Genomic DNA, 25,702 nt, shown 5'->3' on the forward strand with positions numbered 1-25,702 from the left:
GCCTGGGAGACACTGGAATAGCCCTCTAGTACTCCATGTCAAAAATCACTCCAGGTCAACGGGAAGCGGCCAGCCAGCACCTCTCCCCTTTCTTCAAAGGACAGCTCTTGCAATTAAACCTGTAAGCCATAGTTCTTGAGAATCAAGGGGCCATCCCATTAATGTTATTAGCTAGCTAGCTAACTAGTATAGGTGTCAGAATGGCAAAGGACTGAAAGCATGCCAAAGCCAAGGTTATTTTCCATGAATGCAGAAATACGAAAGTTAAAATGCATTCTTTTACATTAGCTATCAAACTTTAGTAAAACAGAAATGTACTAAGTTAGCAATCTGACGACAGCTAGCAAGATATCTAACATTGTACCAGGCAGCAAAATTCATGGTAGCTATTATCAACCACGTAGCTAGCTAGCTACCTTGACATTGCTAACGTTAGCTACCTTTCTGGCTGACAACAATGTGAATATCTTTTCATTAAAATATAAAAACCAGAATTATTGCAGGTGTATAACATTTTCAGTGTCTGTTTTGAAGACATTGTTGCAAAAAATGGAATCGAGTTTTCAATCTTGTCTGTAGCTGTTATCGTTATCGGCATCCACAGTCTCAAATCTCCAGACTCTGTTGTTCTGGGTTCCCACTAGATAACACAGCCACAAAGTTTTAGCGCAGATCTTTATTCTACGTCATCCCAGCAGAGACTACCAATGAAAGCAGAGGTTTCTGGGATATCGTGTTCAAATCTAGAAAAATTATAGCAGGGCCTCCCGAGTGGCGCAGCGGTCTTGGGCACTGCATTGCAGTGCTTGAGGCGTCACTACAGACCCAGGTTCGATCCCAGGCTGTGACCGACCAATATCTCAACTACATTATTATTACATTCAAAATCAGTTATTGGAATTACCAGTGTTTCCATGTTCTTTATTTTATTTGGAAATAAAGTGCTCGTAGGATTGCTGCACTAGTCAATAAATTCTGTCAAAATCCAATCTAAAAACAAAGCCTAATAAGGAAAGTAGGACAGTTTTTCATGTGGATGTCGCAGTGTTACAATATTCACATCTGAGTCCGCAGATGACCAAAAAGAAATGACAGAGGAAAAGGTTGCGTACTGACTCTTACTGAACTCTATTGGTTTAATGGGAAAAGTCAAGTCTTGCTTGAGTTAGGCAACTGTATTTGAAAGAAGGAACTTGAGCTCTAAACAATAAATTATGTCTCCCCCCAATAGGTCTGGTCTTGAATCATGCGTTTTGAAGGACAAGACGCTGAAATGTAAGTTTGGTATTTTTCTATTTTTTTGCTGTGGTATGTTTATATTGGACATGGTCCATATATATATCACATCAAATACATTTGCATACACTGCAAAAAACACATTGCCAAATGCTCATAAGTGAGAAAACAATAACTCAGATTAAAAACACAAATCATTTAATGGTGTCTGCCTACAAAGACCAAAGAGTGCAAAGAACAATCTGCATCATTATTATAATCAGAGGACATTATCTCCAGCCACTTCATAGTTTTTTTCTATGGTGAACATGTCTTCTTTAATGCCTTAATGGCACAGGTGGAGATGCACAGCGACCATTTTGGCTTCCCCTTTGCGACCACAGATGTGCTGTGCCAGAGTCCATTTACATCAGTGGAGGCTGATGACTTGAAAAATGGAGGAGGATGGGAGATCCACTGTATAGGAGCGGAATGCACAGCCACGACAAAGTGTGTTTCAAAAATCGTCAAAGACAAATTATTTTAACCTAAAACATTTAATAAAATACATTTATAGTACAATATTATGGGAATGAGAGGGCTACTTACAGTGTTGGGAAGGGATCACAGCAGTGATTGGATGAGGGTATGAGGCATGAGTTGATGTGTTCAGAGGCTTGACCAGTGCAGGACTCGATTGGACTGGGAAGACAAAAAAACACCACAACACACTACATAGTCAGACAAAAGAACTTAGAATGAGTTAGTTCAAGCAAGGAGTAAAATCATTGATGTGTAATAATGTGATTGACTCTACATATGTAACGGCCGTCTGAAAGAGTAGACCAAGGCGCAGCGTGGATAGTGCTCATCATGTATTTATTTCTGGTGAACACTTAAAAAAAATACTCACGAAACAGAAAATAACTACCCACAAAACCCCAAAGGAAAACAGGCTGCCTAAGTATGGATCCCAATCAGCAACAACGATGTACAGCTGTCCCTGATTGAGAGCCATACCAGGCCAAAACAAAGAAATACAAAAACATAGAAAGAAGGACATAGAATGCCCACCGAAATCACACCCTGACCAAACCTAAATAGAGACATGAAAAGGCTCTCTCAGGTCAGGGCGTGACAACATACAGTAATGAGAGAAAATTGATAGGGGTACTCACAGTGCATGGAGAGGAAACATTTAATGTGCCAGTGGATGAGCGGGCACATGAGACATGGCTTCAGTTCATGTCAGGAGAGAGTTGAGAACGGTACTGGAGTGGTCATCACCTCTTAAAATCAGGGAACAGGAGGGGACTTAGCCTGAAAGACAAATAGCAGATACAGTTGAAGTCGGAAGTTTACATACACTTAAGTTGGAGTCATTAAAACTCATTTTTCAACCACTCCAAAAATGTCTTGTTAACAATCTATAGTTTTGGCAAGTCGGTTAGGACGTCTACTTTGTGCATGACACAAGTAATTTTTCCAGCAATTGTTTACAGACAGATTATTTCACTGTATCACAATTACAGTGGGTCAGAAGTTTACATACACTAAGTTGACTGTGCATTTAAACAGCTTGAAAAAATCCAGAAAATTATGTCATGGCTTTAGAAGCTTTTGATAGGCTAATTGACATCATTTGAGTCAATTGGAGGTGTACCTGTGGATGTATTTCAAGGCCTACCTTCAAACTCAGTGCCTCTTTGTGTGACATCATGGGAAAAATCAAAAGAAATCAGCCAAGACCTCAGAAAAAGAATTGTAGACCTCCACAAGTCTGGTTCATCCTTGGGAGCAATTTCAAAACGCCTGAAGGTACCACGTTCATCTGTACAAACAATAGTACGCAAGTATAAACACCATGGGACCACACAGCCGTCATACTGCTCAGGAAGGAGACGCATTCTGTCTCCTAGAAATTAACGTCCTTTGGTGCGAAAAGTGCAAATCAATCCCAGAACAACAGCAAAGGACCCTGTGAAGATGCTGGAGAAACAGGTACAAAAGTATCTATATCCACAGTAACACGAGTCCTATATCGACATAACCTGAAAGGCCGCTCAGCAAGGAAGAAGCCACTGCTCCAAAACCACCATAAAAAAAGCCAGACTACGGTTTGCAACTGCACATGGGGACAAAGATTGAACTTTTTGGAGAAATGTCCTCTGGTCTGATGAAACAAAAATAGAATTGTTTGGCCATAATGACAATCTTTATGTTTGGAGGGAAAAGGGGGAGGCTTGCAAGCTGAAGAATACCATCCCAACAGTGAAGCACGGAGGTGGCAGCATCATGTTGTGGGGTGCTTTGCTGCAGGAGGGACTGGTGCACTTCACAAAATAGGTGGCATCATGAGGGAGGAAAATTATGTGGATATATTGAAGAAACATCTCAAGACATCAGTCAGGAAGTTAAAGCTTGGTCGCAAATGGGTCTTCCAAATGGACAATGACCCCAAGCATGCTTCCAAAGTTGTGGCAAAATGGCTTAAGGACAACAAAGTCAAGGTATTGGAGTGGCCATCACAAAGCCCTGACCTCAATCCTATAGAAAATCTGTGGGCAGAACTGAAAAAGCATGTGCGAGCAAGGAGGCCTACAAACCTGACTCAGTTACACCAGCTCACCCAATTTATTGTGGGAAGCTTGTGGAAGGCTACCCGAAATGTTTGACCCAAATTAAACAATTGAAAGGCAATGCTACCAAATACTAATTGAGTGCATGTAAACTTCTGACCCACTGGGAATGTTTTGAAAGAAATAAAAGCTGAAATAAATCATTCTCTCTACTATTATTCAGACACTTCACATTCTTAAAATAAAGTGGTGATCCTAACTGACCTAAGACAGGGAATTGTTACTAGGATTAAATGACAGGAATTGTGAAAAACTGAGTTTAAATGTATTTCGCTAAGGTGAAAACTTCCGACTTCAACTGTACATTCCATTACAGCAGCGCCATCATAGGTTTGGACAACAAGTTTCTCTATGAATTTAAACTCAGACATCTCAAAATTCATAAAGTCAAACACAGACTGGCATCTCACTCACTTGACACATCAAGTTATTCCAAGAAACATTCCTGAATAAAGCCCTGATCATCCACATACCTGACGATAACTGCAAGCAGACTGGTGGCATCATATGTCCCAGAGTGGTGGGGCAATTTTTACCCCCTGGAGTTTTTCCTTATATGTTAACCTAACTAAGAAAACACTGGACCCTATAAGGTATGACAGTGATTAATCAATTGTAAAAAGGTTTTATATGGGCTATGATCAGTTTTTCCTAAATCGGGTCACATGGTTTTAAAAAACTCCGGAAAAAAACTCCTGGCCTTGGGGGGGGGATGAAAACCCTGTCTTACTGCAGCTACCTTATGTTTGTTCATATAAATTATATTTAGACTAAATTAGGAGGGGGATTTCCTCTACCCAGACACATAGACAACAACTGATAGACAATAGAACTCACAGGTCTGAGCTTGCTTCATGAATGTTTGCATCATGCAGGCCTATGCAGCTGTAGGCCTTGTAAAAAAATGTACTCACGTCTGTCATCACTATTATGTTGACTGATTCATTCCAGTTCATAATGTTGGATTAAAAAAGTATAGGCAGCCTAGGCAGCCCAAATTTGAATCTAAACAACATTTGATAACTTTCACATTTTCTCCTGACACACAAATTGACTATAAATACATAACGTTACCAATTAATTTACCCTGACCAGATGGACAGGGCACATAGACTGTATACAGATGCAGTATACAGATGCAGTGTTGCCAATTTAGCGACTTTGTCACTATATTTAGTGAGCATTCAGACCCCTCTAGCGACACATTTTCAAAACAATCTAGCGACTTTTTCTGGTGTTATTGGAGACTTTTGGAAACTCTGATGTGAAAGCACTTATCGTTCTTACTCTTCTCAACGAGCAGCAGGTGCTGCCGTGAGCCCCACCCCGGTCCCACCCAGTCCAAAAGCACTCACAGACGGCCCAGTCCTCGCGCAGCAGTCCCTCCCAGCTGCAGTCAGGGCAGGAGATGTTCATCCCTCCGTGTCCAGACTGTAAATGAATCGCGCATGCGGGAAGCCGCCGCTGGCTGATCCCGCCCTGGCTTACATTCCGGGCAGGATGTAAATGGAAAATGTTCTTTGTCTAAAATAACTCACTGCACAAAAATAAATTACTGCATTTGACTCACACAGCCTCAGTCGCTTACGCACCTTGTTCACTGTGTGTGTGCCTCTCTGTGACATAAGCTAAACATCTAGCTGGCTAGCTCATCATGTCTCAGTCTAAACTGTACACTCAAAAATACAGAAAGGAGTGGGAATCAAACCCTGAATTCAAAGGCTGGTTGAAGCCGTTTATTGGAGATGATACACGGGCATACTGCCTGTATTGTAAGGCTGATTTCTACGCCAAACTTAGTGATGTAAAAAAACACATGACAACTCAAAAACATACTCAAAAGGCAAAGTCTTATAACAGTTCCACCCAAAACAGGCTGCTATTTATGGTTAAAAAAATTGACTCTGCAAAAAAGGCTGAGGCCACAAGGCATTAGCTATCACTGAACACTGTTCCATGCTGGCATGTGATCACATTGGAGAAGCATGTAGAGCTGCTTTCTCAGACTCCACTGTTGCTACCCACTTCAAAATGCACAGGACAAAGTGCACAGAAATGATTTGTTCTAGCACCATACTTTCTGAAAAAGTTGGTCGCAGATGTGGGTGACCAGCGTTTCAGCCTCCTCGATGAGTCCACGGATGTAAAGTGTTTCTAAGTACTTGGGGGTTGTGATAAGGTACTTTAGTGACACCAAGCAGACAATTGTATCAACATTTCTGGGGCTTGTTGAGTTGGAGGGAGGAGATGCCAAATCTATAGCCCGTGCTGTTGTGGCTTTCCTTGAGAAGTGTTGTCTTAAAAAAGAGAAACTCCTGGGGATAGGGACTGACAATGCCTCTTATGACGGGGATTAAAAATGGGGTCCATAAAGTGCTGAAGGAGGAGTATGGCCTCAAATATCTGGTTCTTAATCAGTGTGTGCCACTCTCTGCAGCTTGCTGTAAGTCATGCTTCCAATGACACCATCCCCCGTAGTGTGGAGTACTTGGTACGAGACACTTATAACTGGTTTTCAGTGTCTCCAAAGCACAGGGAGTCCTACAAGGCCATATATGAGACCATCAACTGTGGGAAGAAATCTTTACAGATAATCAAGGTGTGTGCCACACGTTGGCTCTCCATTGAACCCGCGGTTTCACGCATTTTGGACCAGTGGGAGGAGCTTAGGCTGCATTTCGCAGTCACCAAGTCCAGTGAACACTGCTACATGGCTGAGGTTTTATACTCCATGTACAGTGATCCTCAATACATATTGTTTCTGACTTTTTTGAAGTCAGTGCTGGGTGAGATACAGTTTGCCATCAAGGCTTTTGAGGGAGAGCAAGTAGATCCTCTTAAGCTACTTGACAGCTTGGTTAGCCTGATCAAGTCTGTGAGCAGCAGGGTGCTGAATCCACTGGCAAATGTTGATGTACTCAAAGGGCCAATAGATGGATACATCAGTCCCAAACCGTACCTTGGTTACCTTTTTGAGTCAAAGGCAGCTGAGCTCCACCTTGCGCCTGAGGATGAAAACAATGTCCGAAAGCGGTGTGTAGCCTTCACCATCTCCTTCACTAATGAGTTGAGGGTGAGACTGCCGGACAACATCGAAGCATTGCAGTACATGTCAGTTTTCAATGTGGAGGAACTTCTAAAGCACAATAAGAGCCCTGGAGAAATAGAAAAAATAGCCAAGCTCCTTGGCTACTCCCCTGCAGAGATAGACAAGATTGTCCAGCAATGGCGTGCCATCCATCTTAGTAAATGGAACTAGACAAAAAACACACTGGGCTTCTGGAGTGAGATTTGGAAGTTCAGGGATGCAGCTGATATCAACCCGTTTCAAGAACTTGCCATGGCTGCTGTGTCTGTGTTGTCCTTGCCACACACTCGAATGCTGAAGTTGAGAGAGTATTCAGGCAGATGAGTGTGATAAAAATCAAACTTGGAAATCGGATGTCCTTGCAGACCCTTAACTCCATCCTGTACATTCGATATGGACTGAAGCTGTCTGGTGAGGCTTGCTATGAGCACCAGCTGCCTGATAATGTTTTGCAGCTTTTTGGCACATCAGCTGCTTACTCATTTAAGTCAGCTCCCTCAGTTGCTGAACCTGCCATAGAGAGCCTTGACCAAAATGACGATGACCCACTCTTTCTGTGAACCAGCACAGCCTGTGTGTGTGTGGAGGGGGGTCTGGAAAAAAAACAATTAACCTGAATTAGGGCCAGACTAGTCACCATAATTTTCTCACATTGCCATTGATAGTTTTTTCTATTGTATCTTTTTTGGTCCATTTAGATTGTTAATATAGATTGTATACAAAAAAAATGTATGGTTAAAAATTTTCATGTGTTACTGTGACTTGTTGTAGGCTCCTAAGTGGACCATAGGGTTAAAAAACCAAACCAAATTAAGAAAACTAAACAAAAAAAATGTAATAAACTAAGTAACTCCGCCAGAGTGTCTCTTTTGGGTCACTTTTGCCGGTCCCAAGCCCGGATAACGGAGGAGGGTTGGAATTGTGACATAAAAAAACCCAAAGAATCGACAGAAGAAAGTTCATTTGTAGTTCTAAACATATTTAGGGTGTACGACGTTATTCCTCTCTCCTACAGCGTCCATCACAATTACATGCACATGGCAAAATATGCAAATTAGGTGATTACGTCATTTAGCAACTTTTAGGACAGCCAATACCTACTTTTCTTACTGAGGAGTTGGCAACACTGTAAGCTGCTCTTATTAGTAGCATACAGTTGACCAGACTGAAAAATAGTATCATTTTCATCCCACACAGCATGTCAGATTTCTAATGTTCAGGTGTAGCCTAGGCTGCTGCAAAATTAATGTCATGAGTTTTTGCTTGTATCTGTTCGGAGTGACTATGTGTTATCATCTTTGCTAAATAAATACTGGAGGAAAGTGCAAAGCCTACTCTAGCACACGCCAAAAAAATACACTGCGTCAACTTCTCTCTTTACTCTAAATTTGAATAGATGATGCGACAGAAGCTATCAAATCATTCAGAATTGTTTTCGACATCCTAGAAAAGACAGTCGAAAGTTCGATATGTTAAGCAAGTAAAGCATCGTAACGTGCAATTACCTCTGCAATTACCTTGTAATTGCCCTTCCCTCTCGTCGTGTCCTCTATCGATGCAGCTTTTTCCTAGAAGCTTGAATCTGATGTGGGCATTTACATGCTCCCCTTCCTTTTGGTTTGCCGTTTAGCTGAACGATCGCTGTTCTTCAGGTCACTGTACCCACCTTCCGACCAAGGCGCAGACTTTCCAAAAAGCAGGCAAGGCCAGCAATACAGGCGCCCTGATGAAAGGCTCCCTGTTAACCAGCTATACTTTTGATACCAGTAGGTATTGAACGCCCTCACCTTTTCATCCTTCTTCATTAAACTGATCTCAGGCAGAGGTCGACCCTCGCTTTTAATTCGCACCTCGTCCGTGTAGCAGATATAGGACATGGTAGAAAGAGCATGTGGCCTTTTCTGAAACCTACAGGCTGGATATAAAATGTACGACAATGTAATGAGATGGACATTTTTTACATCATGCAGGTTTCTCCGATCAAATAGCCTAACCTAGATGTCCCTCAATCAAATAAAAAAATGGCTGTCATGTTAACAAACAACATATCCTAAAAACAGGACAGGTCAAAGTAAAATGGACAATATGGAATTGGACAATCACAACTGTTGTCCAGGAATTTCATCCCATTGTCATGGTCAGTGGTTTCAAGTTTGTATCCGTGAATTTCTGACAAGCTGATCATTGCAAAAAATAAAATACTTCTGCAATTCCCCCTGTGTAAACACACTGCAAACAGGCTCACGATAACTCTTGATAAAGTTGGGTAGCTGATATTTTTATTTGATTTATTTAACATTTATTTAACTAGGCACGTCAGTTAAGAACAAATACTTATATTCAGGGTTGAGTAGTTGAGTAGTACTTTCTAAATGTAATCCGTTACAGTTACTAGTTACCTGTAAATGTAATCTTTGGATTACCCAAACTCAGTAACGCAATCTGATTACATTTCGTTACTTTTAGATTACTTTCCCCTTAAGAGGCAGTAGAAGAAGAAAAAATGTGTTACCAATTGAATGACATCTATTGCAGGATAAATCAATGTTAAAGTTTACATAGCTGGTCATATATGGATGTTCAATTTTACTTTATGGGTTGGTTATGTAGGCTTCTTCTAACCCATTGCTTTCTACTACATATAATAGTACGATTAAATTATATCTTTACATGAAAACCAAAGTATCAGAATTCCAGCCATTCCAATAAATGTTATACCCCTTAATCTTCAAGAATACGACTTGGAAATATGGAAGTATAGATTAGCCAAACTGTTTTACCTGAGCATAACCCCAAAGCAAAGGACTTATTAGCCAGCCATACTCTGTTGTTTATGATTTTGTTGTCATGTAGGACTGATTGGGCTCATTGATTTGAGTTAAAAATAAATGCTGCGCTCATTGAATGGCATGCTTTGAGCACTACTGAAAAGTGCTATTTACATGTGAAAAATGTATGTCGTATGCTGCATTTGCTATAGGCCTATTGTTTACATTTTTTGTTTTAACCATGTTATGAGGCTATACAGTGTTTATTTACATTTACAATGTTTACAAACATTGGAGAAAAAGAAGCTTATATTTTGGGTTCTCATGGAGTGTGACAAAAGCCTATTCCTGCTCTTTTCCCGCGATCCATCAAACACATTTGGTGTGTCATCATAGTGGTCTCTGACTTGGGCTCAGACTCGCTCAGGTGGAACAAATTTAAAAGTGTACATTTTTTCAATTTTGATTTGAATGTCATTGAGAAAACAGAGAAGTGTCAAAGATTTTTTTTGCGAACATCCTCTCTGAATTTAAAAGTAATCCTCAAAGTAATCATCTAGTTTTTCAAAAGTATCAGTAATTTGATTACAATGTTTTCGCTGATGACATATTGGATTACAGTTACCGTTTTTTGTGACCCCTTACATGTAACGGATTACGGATTAAACATATGGAAAATACCTTTTCACCTTTCATTACATGTTATCCCTTACTCCCCACCCCTGCTGATATTCAGAGTTTAAATGGCCAAGTTGATTAGTCACAGGAATCAGGACTAATAAAGCCAATGCAACGGCCTGTTTTACAAACGGTGGGCCTACAACATGGATCAGCATTCAACATTCCATTGCGGGCCGACATGTCAACTCGTGCCTACTGGGGTGAAGCCTGCCATCTTTTGGACATCTTTGTTTGGTGTTTACAAACGGTAGGTTTACCACAGATGGGCATTACATTTTTTCAGGCAGCACTGTAGCCCTCAGTAAGCACCAACTGCGATGCCGTTTGGACGTAGTTTTGGGGGGCATAACGGTCGGCCTTGATTTCCACATCCACTGACATTGGTATTTGGTCCGGTTTGGACCAAATCTGAACCAATCATAGATGTCTATGTTTGGTTCAGATTTTGTCCGGTCATAACATAGCTGTTTACAAATTACTTATTTCCAACTTTCATTCAGAACCAAAAATGAGCCTGATTTCAATATCTGGAAAATACATATTTTCAATGTCTGGAAAATATGAATTTTCAACTTTCATTCAGAACCGAAAATTAACCTTATTTCGATGTATGGAAAACACGTATTTTTCAACATCTGAAAAAGATTCCTTTACAACGTCCTGGAAAATATATATTTTAAACATATGGAAAATACCTTTTCACCTTTCATTCAGAATCTACATTTGAACCTAACTTCAACCTCTGGAATATACATGGAGGGGGCGGCATTTTTTGGTATCGTTACGGGTAGCAGAACAGCAAAGATCAGCCTTGGAGGTAGTGCTGCAGGTAACTGAAACAGTCCAAGTATAATTGTGTCATAAATGGCAAAGTTTAATTTCAATTTCTCATTGGTTGACTTACAGTTAAAACACATTTAACGTGCATTACTACCAATGACCAAAGCGGACAGTAATACATATTTTCCAAAACAGAAATGTTTTGATGAATTTGATGGCATTACATGTGTATACAGTGACACTGAAATGTTGGTTAATTCATCATACAGCTAATAGAAGGAAGGGTGCAGTCAAAATTCTAAAGAAATGTACACTGCACTATTGCAGCCATGATTTTGCTGAGTTTGTTCAGCATGATTAATTCACACAAGTATATTGTGCATCTTTTCTATTAATATTCGTCTGCTTCCTCTTTCCCTGTTTCACAAACACCCACTGAATGTGGTTCTTCACATTTTGGGCTGTGTGTGTGTGCATACTACTCACTGAGTATGTTTTTGGTTTAACAATAAATAGTCAGCACGGTGTCTTTGTTGCTTCCCTCCCTCTATGGTTTTTAACCATGGAATTTTGAAACACATTTAGAAAGATGAATGGCTAAATCAGAATACTACAGCCTACAGACTAAACGTGATTAAGCAGAAAGGGACATTTTCTCTGATGTCCATGTTGTGGCCCTGCTAGTGGAGGCCAACTCCATTCAGCACAGAGTCCAATGAGCGCAATCAAACTCAAATGGTCTTCTACTTCCTGCTTAAGATGGTTTAGTCCAGGCCGGGGGAGGAAATGCTTTCTCATCCGTTTGTTTTTGTAACACAAATGCCATATGGCTCACTGCTTCGATGAAGCTAAGGCCATTAACTTAAACACACTCAAGTACAGTACATTCAGAATAGCACCTTATAGCTGATTCATGTGACAACAATGACTTAAAAGAATAGGAAAACACGAGATAAAATAATATTGACAAACCTGTAGCATTTTCACAATATAAATAGCTGCACGCCATTCTAATGCTATAGGACCATCTTTGGCGTGTTCATTGTGATAAATCCAACAAAACAGATTTTGACTAAACCATGTCCTCACAGTTTAAGATCCATTTCAATACAGTTTACATTGTACCACAGATAAGGGTCCAAATATCAGTGAAATCCTTAGTGATAATACTGTTTGCCTTGTCTCATGATTAGTGCTTTCTTGGCTTGGCATGCTCGGTCTCCCAGGCCGGGGCCTGATTCTACAGAGATTGAGGAAGGGGACAGGGGCCTCTTAGGGGAAAACACAGTCAGTTCTACCCTCCAGCTGAGGGGGGGCTCAGTAGGGGTATCTAGAGATGGAGATGTAGATGATGAAGATGCTCTGGTATGTGATGCGGCCCTGTGTGGAGAGGGTGGTGGCCTGCACCCTCAGACGCACCAGGCCTGGCCTCTGCAGGGGCCGTAGGGTGAAGATGATGCCCCTGCCTGCCTCATCCCTGATGCCAAATATGTTGCCCCCTGCCCCCGGATCCCCCTCACTGCCCTGCTCCAGGATGGTGAAGGATGTTCTCTCCTGCAACACCCCCGCCTCAGAGAAGGCCGACAAGCGCACCACGTTGTGATTGGCTAGGATGCCTAGGGGCAGGGTCAGCAGCTTGTATTGCAGTAGCAGAGGGGAACCTCCAGAGGCACAGTCCCAAGAGCAGGGTCTGTAGCACGTCCTGCCATGGAGAAAGAAGAGTCAACTGTTACACTTCCAGAGGTACTGATACTGTTGTCAGCTGGCTCTAAAGTTCAGTGACACATACAATACATAACTACTGTACACAACAACCAATTCATGGTTTTGTGGCATCAATGGTCGGTGACTTATTATATACATAGCTAACTACACAAAAAATGACTATGGTTGTGTGATAAGTAAGTACGGTAACTACAATATTACAAAAATACCCAGGAAACAATCTGTCTAACTAGCCACACATTGCAACACACAGTGGTGTTGATTGAGGCCCCTTACCCCGGGCTCCCTCCTTTCTGATAGGATGCAGGGCAGGGCGTGTCCAGACACTGATGTCCTCCACGAGTGTTGAAGCACATCTGGTTGTGTCCACACTGGATGCCTTGTACTGCACACTCATCAATGTCTGCAAGCATCAGAAAGGAAACTCAGTACCTGTGTATGTTCTTGGCAATGCAAACCCAGTTGTGATGGGTGGTTATGTGTATTGTACGTTTTCTCCATACCTTTACAGCTCCTGCCGTTGGGTAAGAGCTGGTAGCCTGAAGGACAGAGGCACTGGAAACTGCCTATTGTGTTTCGGCACTCATGTTGGCAAGGCTTCCTCAGCAAGCACTCATCCACATCTGTACAGAGATCAATGACATGATGAGGTAAGCACCAGTGGTACCAGATTAAAGTCCCTTGCTTGCGGCCTTTGCTTACAGACATTCAAGGAAAATTAGAAACTTCTTCCCCATCTTGTCCACAAACACAGATGCCACTTAGATGACAGAACCAAAGTGCCCTTGGTGGTTTGGCTTATTTAATAACAACATCTTTATATTGAGAATACTTCCAAAGGGACTTCTACTTTAGGGGGAGCAACACTCACCGACACATGTGCCATCTCGGTTGGTGTAGCCTATGGGGCAGCTCTGTCTGGTGATGCGGGATACCCCATGATGCCGTGAGAGGATGGGCCTACCGAGTGATGACACCAGCTGTGGGCGCAGTCTTTCCCTGATGCGGGTACCGTTGGAGAAGGCCTGTCCTCTCTCTAGGCCAGCACAGGAGCGCCCATCCCCCAGCAACACAGTGCCTGGTGGGCAGAGGCACCGGAAGCTGCCTGGCACGTTACGGCACTGGTGGGCACAGGGACTCGGCGTCTGTAGGCACTCATCAACGTCTGAAAGACAAAACAAGACTCAGACACTACTTCGAACAACATTTTATTGAACAGTAGCATATTGTTTTGTGTAGTAAAACATGACTATGCCAAAATGAAGCGTCTTACCCAGGCATGGACGGCCCACCCCCTGGGACTGATAACCTCTGGGGCAGACACAGCCGTATCCCCCAATGGTGTTCTGACAGATCTGGCTGTAGCGGCACATGTGGCTCCCATCCTGGCACTCATCCACATCTGTGACACAAAACGTTGGTAAACACAGGGCTTAATGTGAGGGTCATCATTCTCATGGCACAAAGCTGTACCTTCATGCAACAACAGTCAGAGTAACAGATGCATTAATTATGAATGGTATCATACCCACACAGGCCCCATTCTCTCCCATTCTCATGCCAGCTGGGCAGCTGTCGAAACACTTGTAGCCTCCCTCTGTGTTGCGGCACTGCTGGTGAGCTGGGCACACATTCCTGCTGCACTCGTTGATGTCTGTTTACAAACAAGCATAAAGGGTTTGAGATTCCATAAGTTAACTAACTGCTTCCATAACTTACAGTTTACTGCTTCCTGGTGTGAAATATTTGATTCTGTTGAAAATATCATCAGTGAGCCGCAGGGGCCACTGACCTAGACAGCGGTGCCCAGAGAGCTGGTAGCCAGGGTTGCAGACACAGCGGAAGGAGCCCAGGGTGTTCAGACACTGCTGCTGACACGGGGAGAGAGACGACTCCTGGCACTCATCCACATCTGAAACACACACCACAGCTCTAACTCTGTTACTAATATGCCTTATACAGTTGATGAGCGGCTGAAAGAAAATCCAAAATAAGCTTTTCATTTGTTGTGAATAGACTTGCCTTCACAGCTGGTTCCCATGGCGCTGGGCTTGAACCCTGGGCCACATTTAGCCTGGCAGCGGTACGTGCCAACCGTGTTCACACACTGCTGGTTGTAGTGGCACACGTGGGAACCCTGTGCACATTCATCAATATCTGCAGAAAGGTACCACAAATGTGAAGTGAAACATAAGAACACTGTCTACAATAACAGTGTTTATACATTCACAGTGATACCATCAGTTCAGATAATCTCAGAACCCAGAAAAAGATATTGTGTGCACTAGCTATCTGACTATTTAAATTCATGTAAATATTTGTGTTTTTCTGTCACAATAGATTGCCTTCTAAATACAGCTTACAAATCATCATGATACCAGAGCCATATACAGACAGATCACCTAATGTAATGACGTATCTAAATATGAGACATAAAATGGTGTGATCAAGTGTGCAGCATTCAGTGAGAGTGTTTCCTGTGGCTGACCTTGGCATGTGTTGGTCTTTGGAGAGATGGTGAAGCCGGAGGGACAGGCACAGGAAAAGCCACCCATCACATTGTTGCAGGAATGAGAGCAGGGCGATTCTGCAGCACATTCATCCTCATCTAACGATTCAACAGTTACAGTTTATTACGATTTTCTGCATGAGTTCATTGTATTGCAATACTTTGTAATTGTATTGTTGTAATACATTATAATTACACTGCAATACAAAATATGATTGGTCAATCCAAAAAGGGTATTTGGATTATTTTCATGTCAACAATTTTCTACGGTATACATTGTTGTTGTTTTTTATCTTATTTTTTATCTTAAATCACAGAAGGCAAAAGTATACAAAAACATACCAGCACAATAAGAGGCTGTATCCAGGACAAAACCTTTTGGGCATGTTTCTCCATCACCATCTAAAAATACAGAGCACCACCTTAAGTCCATGAACCGATTCAATCGCAACTTACATTTAAACAACTACAATGACAAAAATGCAACATGTTTGCTACAGTACATCAGTTTAAAGTCAAGAGTTAGTCTGTCAAGTGTTAGTCTGTCTTGTGTTTGCACTGACCTGGTAGGAGTAGTGAGGCTGTGATCTGGAAGTCCAGACTGAGAGTGAATATACTGTAGATGCCACTCATCTGGGACACCTTAAGCAGCTGCAACAGGGGCCCCTGGCGCTCCTCTCGGCCCTCGTAGATGATGGAGTGGTTACAGCGCAGCACCATGGGACCGCCTGCTCTCTGATGGGCCTGGGACGACCACGAGTACAGCTTCCCTGGTCCCGTCTGCACGTATGACTCATCAAACTCCTCCAGGACACAAAGCAATCATCATATTATAGATAGTGTCATGGTTAGTCACGGTCAGGGACTTGAGCTGGCTTTAGGATGAGAGTGTTAGTCATTACACACCTGCAGATTGAGATGGGAGGTTGATAATGTTGGAGGGACAAAGCCATTGATAACGATGTCCATTAGGAGAACCCCCTCTGAGTCCAGACCTCTGGCTACATGTGTTACCCGAAGGCTCTCTCCTGGTTACACACACACACACACACACACACACAAACAGAACGTTCAGATACAGCAGGGATTCATAAAAAATCTAAAAGTTGTTTTGAACATGAACTTTCCACACCCGAAATATTAACTTCTCATTATTTACACCCACTTCCTGGTGCACTCATAGAAAATATATGCCTCTTAGTCAAAGTCCAGAGTAGAAAATGCAGTCAAGCGTTTTGATACCATCAGAGTACACAGTATCCCGTAAAACAGAAATGTATATTAGCGATCACACCCTCTTCGCTCTCAGACTCATTTACCCAACTAAGAGAATATCATCAATATGACCACCAATGGACAGAGCATTATCAATTATAGGGAGTACTATCAATTCATTTACCCAAAATATGTTACACCGTATTCGGTAACACTTTACTTGACACCCAGTGTCATAACACGTTATCACACGATCATAATTATGTCATGTGTCATAACAGCTGACATAACATGGCCATAACTGTCATGACCCCATATATTTACATCTGTTGTCATATATATCGCATTCATTTTATGGCTGATTATGACACCTACATTAGTGTCAAAACCCACATTTATTTAAATTAGAATTTTCCCTGACACTAAGTTAACTTTCGTTTGAAAATTTCTCTTAAATCCTTTGTTTTGATGTAATGAATGCTTTGCAGTCATGTTGTTTTTATCATATTTTAAATAACTTGCAGAAAATACACTTTATGACACTGTCATGAAGCATTATGAACATCCTGTGTCACTTTACTTGGACTAAGAAAGTACACTTTGACACTGTCATGAAGCATTATGACCATCATAATCATATAAGCCAGATAGGCCTATCACGTGCATGCCCTTATATCATTCATCAGTCAAAAAGAGGATGTATTGTCCTGCTCCTGAAATCTGTTCCTGCATTCATCCCAGTCATCAGCAACAGAGCATTGGGGTAAGCTGCATGTCTGACATCAATGTGTACACAATTACAATGATAATTTAACAGGTAAAAAAAAAAATATATATATATATATATATACACACACACATATATATACATACATACACAGAAACATACTATTGACACGTAGGCTATGGTGTAATGGAAAGTTGACACTTATGTAGGTGTCATAACCATAAAATAATGCAATTATGTCAGGTTATGACAAGTTATGTCAGCTGTTATGACATGGTTATGACCGTGTCATAATGCATTATGACACTGGGTGTCAAGTAAAGCATTACCTAGTATACCATATAGCCTATGTTTTATACAATTCCTTTTTGCAATACAACCCAATGAGAATGAAAGTAAAAAACAACATAAGAAAATAATTATATTTGATGAACTGGACAGTATTAAAGTGACACTGAATATATGGTGTTTGGCTCCGTCCAACAGCACTTCATGCTTTTGGTTCGGCCTTTTCCACAGTGCTAAATGTTTCATTTACGTATGAAAAGCATAGAAAACAAAATGTCAGCACACAAACCATACACATCCAAATTACAAAAATACTTAACAACAATACAACCAAATTGTGCGTATGAGAAACGCGTGAGGGTGAATGACGAGACAACATTTTACCTTGTAAATTTCTTCGGATCCAAACATGTCATACTCTGATCAAAAATAAATTAAATACTAAATACTTCAAATTCATTACCATGAATGTCTGTCTTAGGAAATAAGGAGGATTCTTAGAGGTTTCGAAGGACGGCGTAAACCATTGCTTTACTAAGGCTTGTTTAACTGGGGCTACATGGAAAATATTTTAGCTGTTGTGAAAACGGTGTACTCTTATGCACATCGAATTTCCTCAGATAATTTCTGTGGAATACTAGACAGAGGCATGGGAATGACTAATGCTGTAACACAATGTGACTTTGTTGTAGTAAATTAAGCACAGACCAAATACATACAAATATTGAAACATTGCTGTTGTTTCCAGTCAATTTTATCTGTGGGAAACAGCTACTCTCTCTGTGTGCATTTCTCTTTGAAAAATCATCCTCCACATCTACTACATTTGACCTGTAACTAGTATACACTCAGGCTCTTATAAGACACCCACTGTGAATTTGTCATCCTGTCTGCTTTTCACCTTGCTCTGACTTCCCGCTCCTGATTATTAGTCTATACTTCTACCCACTTGATAAACTTTAAGTGTCCTACAAAATGGTCCACCCATACAGACAGTGTGGTGAAGAAGGCGCAACAGCGCCTCTTCAATCTCAGGAGGCTGAAGAAAATTTGGCTTGGAACCTAAAACCTTCAGACTTTTACAGATGCACAATTGAGAGCATCCTGTCAGGCTGTATCACCACCTGGTACGGCAACTGCACCGCCCACAACCGCAGGGCTCTCCAGAGGGTGGTGCGGTCTGCACAACGGATCACGGGGGGGCTAACTACCTGCCCTCCATGACACCTACAGCACCCGATGTCACAGGAAGGCCAAAAAGATCAAGGACAACAACTACTCAAGCCACTGCCTGTTCACCCTGCTACCATCCAGAAGGCGAGGTCAGAACAGGTGCATCAAAGCTGGAACTGAGGCTGAAAAACAGCTTCTATCTCAAGGCCATCAGACCGTTAAACAGCCATCACTAGCACAGAGAGGCTGCTGCCTACATACAGACTTGAAATCATTGGCCACTTTAATACATGGAACACTAGTCACTTTAATAATGTTTACATATCTTGCATTACTCATCTCATGTATATACTGTATTGTATATTATTTATTGCATCTTAGCCTATGCCGCTCTGTCATTGCCAATCCATATATTTATATAATCTTATTCCATTCCTTTACTTAGATCTGTGTGTATTAGGTATTTGTTGTGGAATTGTTAGATATGACTTGTTAGATATTGCTGCACTGTCGGAACTAGAAGCACAAACATTTTGCTACACTCGTAATAACATCTGCTAACCATGTGTACAGTCAGGGAAAAAAGTATTTGAGGACATTAAAATGCAAGTCAATGCAAATTAAAATGCAAACCATTAAAATGCAAATCAATTTATAACATTTTTGACATGCGTTTTTCTGGATTTTTTGTTGTTGTTATTCTGTCTCTCACTGTTCAAATAAACCTACCATTAAAATTATAGACTGATTATTTCTTTGACAATGGGCAAACGTACAAAATCAGCAGGGGATCAAATACTTTTTTCCCTCACTGTACGTGCCAATTACATTTGATTTGGACATTTTTTACCAGCTTATCACCTTTTTTGTACCACGCAAACCATTGATTCTTACAACTAATTCAATACTTTTGGATTACTCAGTGAGACTTATCTTCTGTACTGTCTGCGAATTGACTTGCTAGCTCGGATATTTCTATTACTAGGACACGTCTGTCTAACTGAACAGGGACTGGTAAGGACAGCCTTGTAATGGCATCGGGATAATTAAGGTACAATGAATGTAATACCTGTGAATTACAATATGATGAGCTATTTGCTGTATTTACACTATGATTTAGCACTTTGTGTAGGCCACTATAGTCTGCCCTGCAAGCTCCATATTCTAGTCCAGTAAATAAATAATACAAATAATACTTTTCATGATATGGAAGGAGCTCCACCCAGATAATACAGTACATATTTTACAATAAGCAATTTGTTAAAAAGTAAATTATACTGTACAGGTTCAGCTTGAATACTTTTTCCTGTTGCTCTGTGTAACTCCAGCGATCAATTCTATTGATCGGATTAACGAGATTAATAAAGCACTTGCTATATACAATTTCATTTGTCTAAACTCACACATTCTATTCCATTGTACCACCAGAATGTCAAATAAGCAGGAAGAAGCAAAATCCCAGATGCCAGTGAGTCTTGTAGTCACAAAAAAAGACAGTAGCTGTCACTACAGTTTCACAGATCACAGATATGTACTGTATAAACTGAAATGAGAGCAATTCACAACATTGTTCAGTGGAAGCTGCTGTAACGGAGTAAATGGAATGGCATCAAACACATGGAAACCATCCCCTTTCCCTTTGTGTCCAGAGCCTGGAGCCCTTCTCTCCTTCCTCCAGCCTCCTGTGCTGTATGACCCAGGCCTGCTCCACGGTCCTGTGCAGGGCCTCCTCCAGCACATGTTCCTTCTCCTCCTCCGTGACACCGTAGAGGATGTTGAAGTATGTCCTGTTCTGCATCTGGATGTCAGCGAAGCTCCCACCACAGTCGTCATCTGGGACAAGGTCATGTTGACGCCGTTGTCCAGGACGCGACCCACTCCGGTGTGGCCGACTACTCCCAGGTCCCCCTCCAAAAGGTCAGGCTTGATGAAGTAGTGAGTATCCAGAATGCCCACCATGAAGTGCAGGCCTGACAGGTAGACTGCGTGGTTTAGAACTGCAGCCACACGCAGGCTGTCCTCGCTAGCAACCCCAATGATTTTGGAGATGACGACATCATCTCTGATGGCAAACTTGACGCCCTTACTAAAGATGGAGGAGATGGCAGAGAAGCGGGGCCTCCAGCCATGCCACGCCCCCAGCTGACCACTCACCTTACTCATAGGCAGCCGGTCCAGAGAGATTAAGTTCTTCAGGTGTTTCTGCAACTCACACTGGATACCCAACAGAACCTTACTAGGGTCCCAGTCTTGTGTCTTGGTTTGAGTCCTCATCATTGCGTAGGTTTGCTCCATGCTCTCCACCTCTGGCTTGGGATAACCAGGGACAACATTGTGGAGCTGAAACCCAAACAGTTGCAACCAACTGCTAATATCTGTAGTAACTTGGTGACATCCTGTAACTCTTCAACAGCTGTTGTTGAAGGAGTAGAGGTTGAAAGGCTTGGGGTTGATGCTGAGCTCCATCCACAGGTTATGGTTGGGAGTGGTCCACCTCCCAGCCACCACAACATACATAGTCCCTCCTCCCCAGGTGCACCAGATTGGTTAGCGGGTCATAGAGACCGCCCTGGAACCCGATGATCAGCTAAAAGGAGAGTTTGAGTCTTGGTAATTTTCTCTGTCTCTGTAAGTGTAGAGCATCTTCTTGACAATGTGTCCTCGGCTACTGAAGATGGCCAGTGGCGTGCCAGAGTTATCTTCCCTGTGGCTCAGTTGGTAGAGCATGGTGTTTGCAACGCCAGCATGGTGTGTGCAATGCCAGGGTTGTGGGTTTGATTCCCACAGGGGGCCAGTACAATTTTTTTTTTTTAAATGCATGAAATGAAATGCATTCACTACTGTAAGTCACTCTGGATAAGATGTAATGATGAAATGATGTAAATGTAATTAACTGCAGTCATGGAGAAATATGCCCTCTGCTGGTTCTCTTACAACGTACAGATGTAGGATCTTAATTTGACCACTTTATAATGTCAGGAAAATAATCCTGCAGCAAGAGGAAATCTGAATTATTGTGATGATGATAATTAAAATGGACATTTGTGTAGGGGTTGATATATTTTTTTGTTAGGGCAAATTAAGTCTGACAAGTTTCTAAGCCCTGTCTAAGCTGGGGGGGGGGTTCTACTAAGCTATATGGAATTGTTTTAAGATGGTCATACCAGGGATCATTTTGCTATTTGATTTGGTATTTTAAGACACCTTGAAGTATCAAAAAAATATTAAAAAAATGTAATTTGATGAAACATTTGGTCAGCCCGCCCTTGCCTGACCAAATCTGAACCAATCATAGACGATGTTTCTCAAGTTTGGAGAGCACAGTACAGTAGAGCACACTAGAGTAGGGTACAGTATACTATATTGAACATATCTACTTTTTTGTACTCTACTGTGTTGTACTGTACTCTACTGTGTTGTACTGTATTGTACTGTACTCTAATCAAATCAAATGTATTTATATAGCCCTTCGTACATCAGCTGATATCTCAAAGTGCTGTACAGAAACCCAGCCTGTGGCTCAGTTGGTAGAGCATGGTGTGTGCAATGCCAGGATCGTGGGTTCAATTCCCACAGGGGGCCAGTACAAAAAAAAAAAAAAAAAAAAAAAATTAATGAAATGTATGCATTCACTACTATAAGTTGCTCTGGATAAGAGTGTCTGCTAAATGACTAAAATGTAAATGTAAGATCCTACACCTGTACAGATTTAAAGGGAAAATTCAGTTCAGTAGAGACAAACACTGTTGTAGGACTACATTTGAAGTAGAGTAAAACAATGCAGGTTATTTTGCAGGATGTAACTGTATCTGTTCTTAACTGACCTGTGTCAAACTCCAGTTGGGACTCCTGTCTGAACAGGCCCTGGGTCAGTGAGTAGCCGTTCCTGGCTGCTCCAGTCTGCAGCACTGTGGTCCAGTAGATGGGAGCAAACACAGACACGAGCGCCCGCAGCAATGGACCTGCAAAACATCAGTAGTAAGACCACAGCTTATATGGAAATACCTCTAAGAAGAGTATGATTGGTCAGGGTACAGACATGCTCAATGACAGTGACTGAGGGATATATCCACAACGTCTTCACAACTTGATTAAGTTACTGACTTGATTGGTATTTCTAACAGAATCCTCTCCCACACTCACCCACACTAGGGGGGATGTTGTCCAGGTGGGCCTGCAGGGTGCTGGTTCCCTCCTCTAGGTTCTCTGTGATGTTAACCTCCAGGAACGACACCCCAAACTCCCTATCATTCACCATCCCTATCAGGCTGCCCCTGGCCTTACGAGGGGCCTCCCCTTCAGTCACCAAACATAGAGAAAGATGGAGGGGGGAGAGAGAGAGAGAGAGAGAGGAAGAGAGAGAGAGGGGAATATAGTACTAAACTTTTTATTTACATAATATAATTCCATTGTTAAATTCAGCCGCATCTGTTTGGAGTGACAGGAGATCAGTTCAATCAGCCGTACCTGGACAGAGTCCAGTCTGACATCTTCTGGAGTCCATACTGGGACCATCACATGATCGCCCCCCATTGACTGGCTCTGGATTGTTGCATAACCTGATTCGCTCCTGAACCCCTACTCCACAGGTGGTGCTGCATGGGCCCCACTCCTCCCAATTAGAGTAACCTCCCTTAACTGTGGCGAGAGAGAGAGAGAGAGAGAATACATTTAGAGAATGAAATAAACAATCCATTGCTTTTCTTGACCAGAGTTGAGCGCGACAGAAGGTTTAATTTTCTTGTGTGCCCTTGTGTGTAATTTTAAGAATACTCCTATTTCATATTTTGACAACAGTATATGGATGTTGGTGTGACTGTGTTCATGGTCCACACATAACTTACTCTGTACTTTGAGAGAGACGGTTCTCTCTGCGACTCCAGCCTCACTCTCAGCCACACACTGGTACTCCCCTGCATCTCCTCTCTGACACCGATGGCGACAGATAGACATGTTATGGCATAAACACATTTAACACAAGCACATTATTATTGTTCCTCTCAAATATGAGGATTGCTATGCTGGCGAGGACCCTCATCCTTTCACTCTTCCAAATAACATCATAGAATGTAGTGAAATTACCCCAGTGGTTCAGCTAAATGTGAGTGTGTAGTGTGTGTGTGAAGATTGTGAAAAGTGTGTAGGCTTCTACTAGAAGCTGTACTTGTCATATTCATATACTAACAATAACCTGCATTAATTGGCCAATTATTAACTAAGACATTTATAAATCAAGCTGATGATGTCTTAAAACATCTTTGTTTAATCCGATGTATCAACTTTGTGTATGTCTAAGATAAAAGAAAATAGGTGATCTTGATTTCCAAACTGATCATCATAACCTGTCAGCATTATATCCTTCAGTGAAGTAACAATCTGGTATGACGACCAAGGGATGAGTCTTTTAGGTCCTGCCCTGTTTCAAAGTTTCTAAAAGGGTGTGTTAGCTTACTGACTGGTCAGAAATACGTTTCCATATGCTGAAGTATGGTGTACTGTTGAATGCTGCTGAATAAAGTCTTGCCGTCCAAAGAAGTCCCGTTTGAGTTTCTTTGAGTGCGTCAGTCAACTCTACAATAAACATTGTGTTCCACAGACTGTTTTCATTTTTTTTCTGTTGAAAAAGGCTGATGCACATTTCCGATTTTTTTTATGGAACTTACATCCCTCATTGACGCATTTAAAAGCTGACATTTTCTAAAAAGGAAAGTTGAAGGTTTTTCCATTAGCTCGTTTGCAATAACTCAGTATGACAACAGAGTATCGCAGAGCTCTCTGTGAGAAGAACTTTTTGTCTTTGAGAAAGTGTCAGCTGCAGGGTGTACTATTACAGCATCAACTATAGAGGTAACGAAGTTAACAACGTTACAGCCGGCAGAACAGGGAGAGAGCCTGGGAACATCCATATCTGAGCTCCCTCCTTCCCTCTCTAGCTAATACTGTTAGCCTCTGACTGAACTCACGCCAATCTGATTACGGCCAGACTCGGACACTGCAGTTACTGTAGGTCACACAATGTTCCATGACCCAGGATTGCAGATGGAATGCAGATTGACTGCAGTCAGTGGTCCATCCTCTCACTCTTAAGCTGACTTCAGAATTGTCCATCATTTCTTGTGTAAGCCTACTCTCTTTTTGTTTGTACAGACATTTTTTAACTCAAGATATGAACTCTCCAATTCAACGAACACTGGATAAAAATATTTCTGAGGGAGACAGATGGGACACGTGATGTGTTACCGTGATGCTGTAGATGGCCAGGGAGCCATTATGGAGGGGTTGCAGGCGAAGGGAGCGGAGAAGGGGTCTGCCGTCACGGAGCCAGCGGAGGACAGGACTGGGGTTTCCCTGGACAGGACAGTCCAGCATGGCTGTGCCACCCTGGGCCACAGTCTGAGAGATGTGGGCCTCTCCCTTCAAAACTGGAGGTTCTAAGGAGACATGACACATCCCTTACATACAGTGTGTACCCCTATCAAGAAATAGAACAATACTAATACAAATATAAACAGTCTAAACTCTGGTCATGTCTTCAAAGTGCTCACCTCTAATGCGGACAAATGAGAGTGCTCTAATGGTGCCCACACTGTTCTCTGCTAGGCACACATAGGTTCCTGCATCACTCATGGTCACATTCTCTATGACCAAGGAGCTTCTGCCTGCCTCATCCACACTGGAACCTGAGATAGAGAGTTAGAGAGAGAGATAGAGAGAGATAGAGAGAGAGATAGAGAGAGATAGAGAGAGATAGAGATAGAGAGAGAGATAGAGAGAGATAGAGAGAGAGATCGATATAGATAGATATAGATTTAGAGAGAGAGACTATTGCAGCAATCAAGATCATTATTACTATATACCTATGACTACATAATATCAATCATAACAGAATACGGA

At 41.9% G+C, this 25,702-nt stretch overlaps 1 protein-coding gene and 1 long non-coding RNA gene across 4 annotated transcripts in view; both read right to left on the reverse strand.

Annotated features, from left to right (window-relative positions):
- Window positions 1-1,417: 1,417 nt before the first annotated feature.
- Window positions 1,418-9,395, reverse strand: LOC106585341 (uncharacterized). 2 transcript variants are annotated; one of them, XR_006761738.1, is made up of 4 exons: window positions 8,448-9,395; window positions 2,394-2,535; window positions 1,825-1,917; window positions 1,418-1,692 (listed from the first exon to the last, which is right to left on the reverse strand). It is a non-coding gene; the product is annotated as an uncharacterized lncRNA (long non-coding RNA). The 2 variants fall into 2 exon arrangements; XR_001323942.2 differs by having other exon boundaries at window positions 8,460-9,394.
- A 1,846-nt stretch (window positions 9,396-11,241) lies between these two features.
- The window catches only part of hmcn2 (hemicentin 2), a 63,022-nt gene continuing 48,561 nt past the window's right edge, over window positions 11,242-25,702 (reverse strand). Inside the window, exons 64-81 of one of the 2 annotated variants that reach the window (XM_014171852.2) lie at window positions 25,354-25,488; window positions 25,049-25,239; window positions 23,653-23,734; window positions 23,276-23,446; window positions 22,952-23,104; window positions 22,633-22,770; window positions 16,312-16,433; window positions 15,969-16,206; window positions 15,748-15,807; window positions 15,385-15,504; window positions 14,919-15,053; window positions 14,689-14,808; window positions 14,425-14,550; window positions 14,170-14,298; window positions 13,768-14,061; window positions 13,400-13,519; window positions 13,173-13,299; window positions 11,242-12,873 (exon numbers count right to left, since the gene is read on the reverse strand). In XM_014171852.2, coding sequence (XP_014027327.2) covers window positions 12,489-12,873; window positions 13,173-13,299; window positions 13,400-13,519; window positions 13,768-14,061; window positions 14,170-14,298; window positions 14,425-14,550; window positions 14,689-14,808; window positions 14,919-15,053; window positions 15,385-15,504; window positions 15,748-15,807; window positions 15,969-16,206; window positions 16,312-16,433; window positions 22,633-22,770; window positions 22,952-23,104; window positions 23,276-23,446; window positions 23,653-23,734; window positions 25,049-25,239; window positions 25,354-25,488 — 2,846 coding nt within the window. In that variant the 3' untranslated portion in view covers window positions 11,242-12,488. Of the gene's footprint in view, window positions 12,874-13,172; window positions 13,300-13,399; window positions 13,520-13,767; window positions 14,062-14,169; window positions 14,299-14,424; window positions 14,551-14,688; window positions 14,809-14,918; window positions 15,054-15,384; window positions 15,505-15,747; window positions 15,808-15,968; window positions 16,210-16,311; window positions 16,434-22,632; window positions 22,771-22,951; window positions 23,105-23,275; window positions 23,447-23,652; window positions 23,735-25,048; window positions 25,240-25,353; window positions 25,489-25,702 lie in introns of both variants that reach the window. The other variant, XM_014171851.2, reaches the window with a different exon arrangement.

This window comes from Salmo salar, chromosome ssa24 (genome assembly GCF_905237065.1).
Source record: "Salmo salar chromosome ssa24, Ssal_v3.1, whole genome shotgun sequence".
In the NCBI taxonomy this organism is placed as follows: domain Eukaryota; kingdom Metazoa; phylum Chordata; class Actinopteri; order Salmoniformes; family Salmonidae; genus Salmo; species Salmo salar.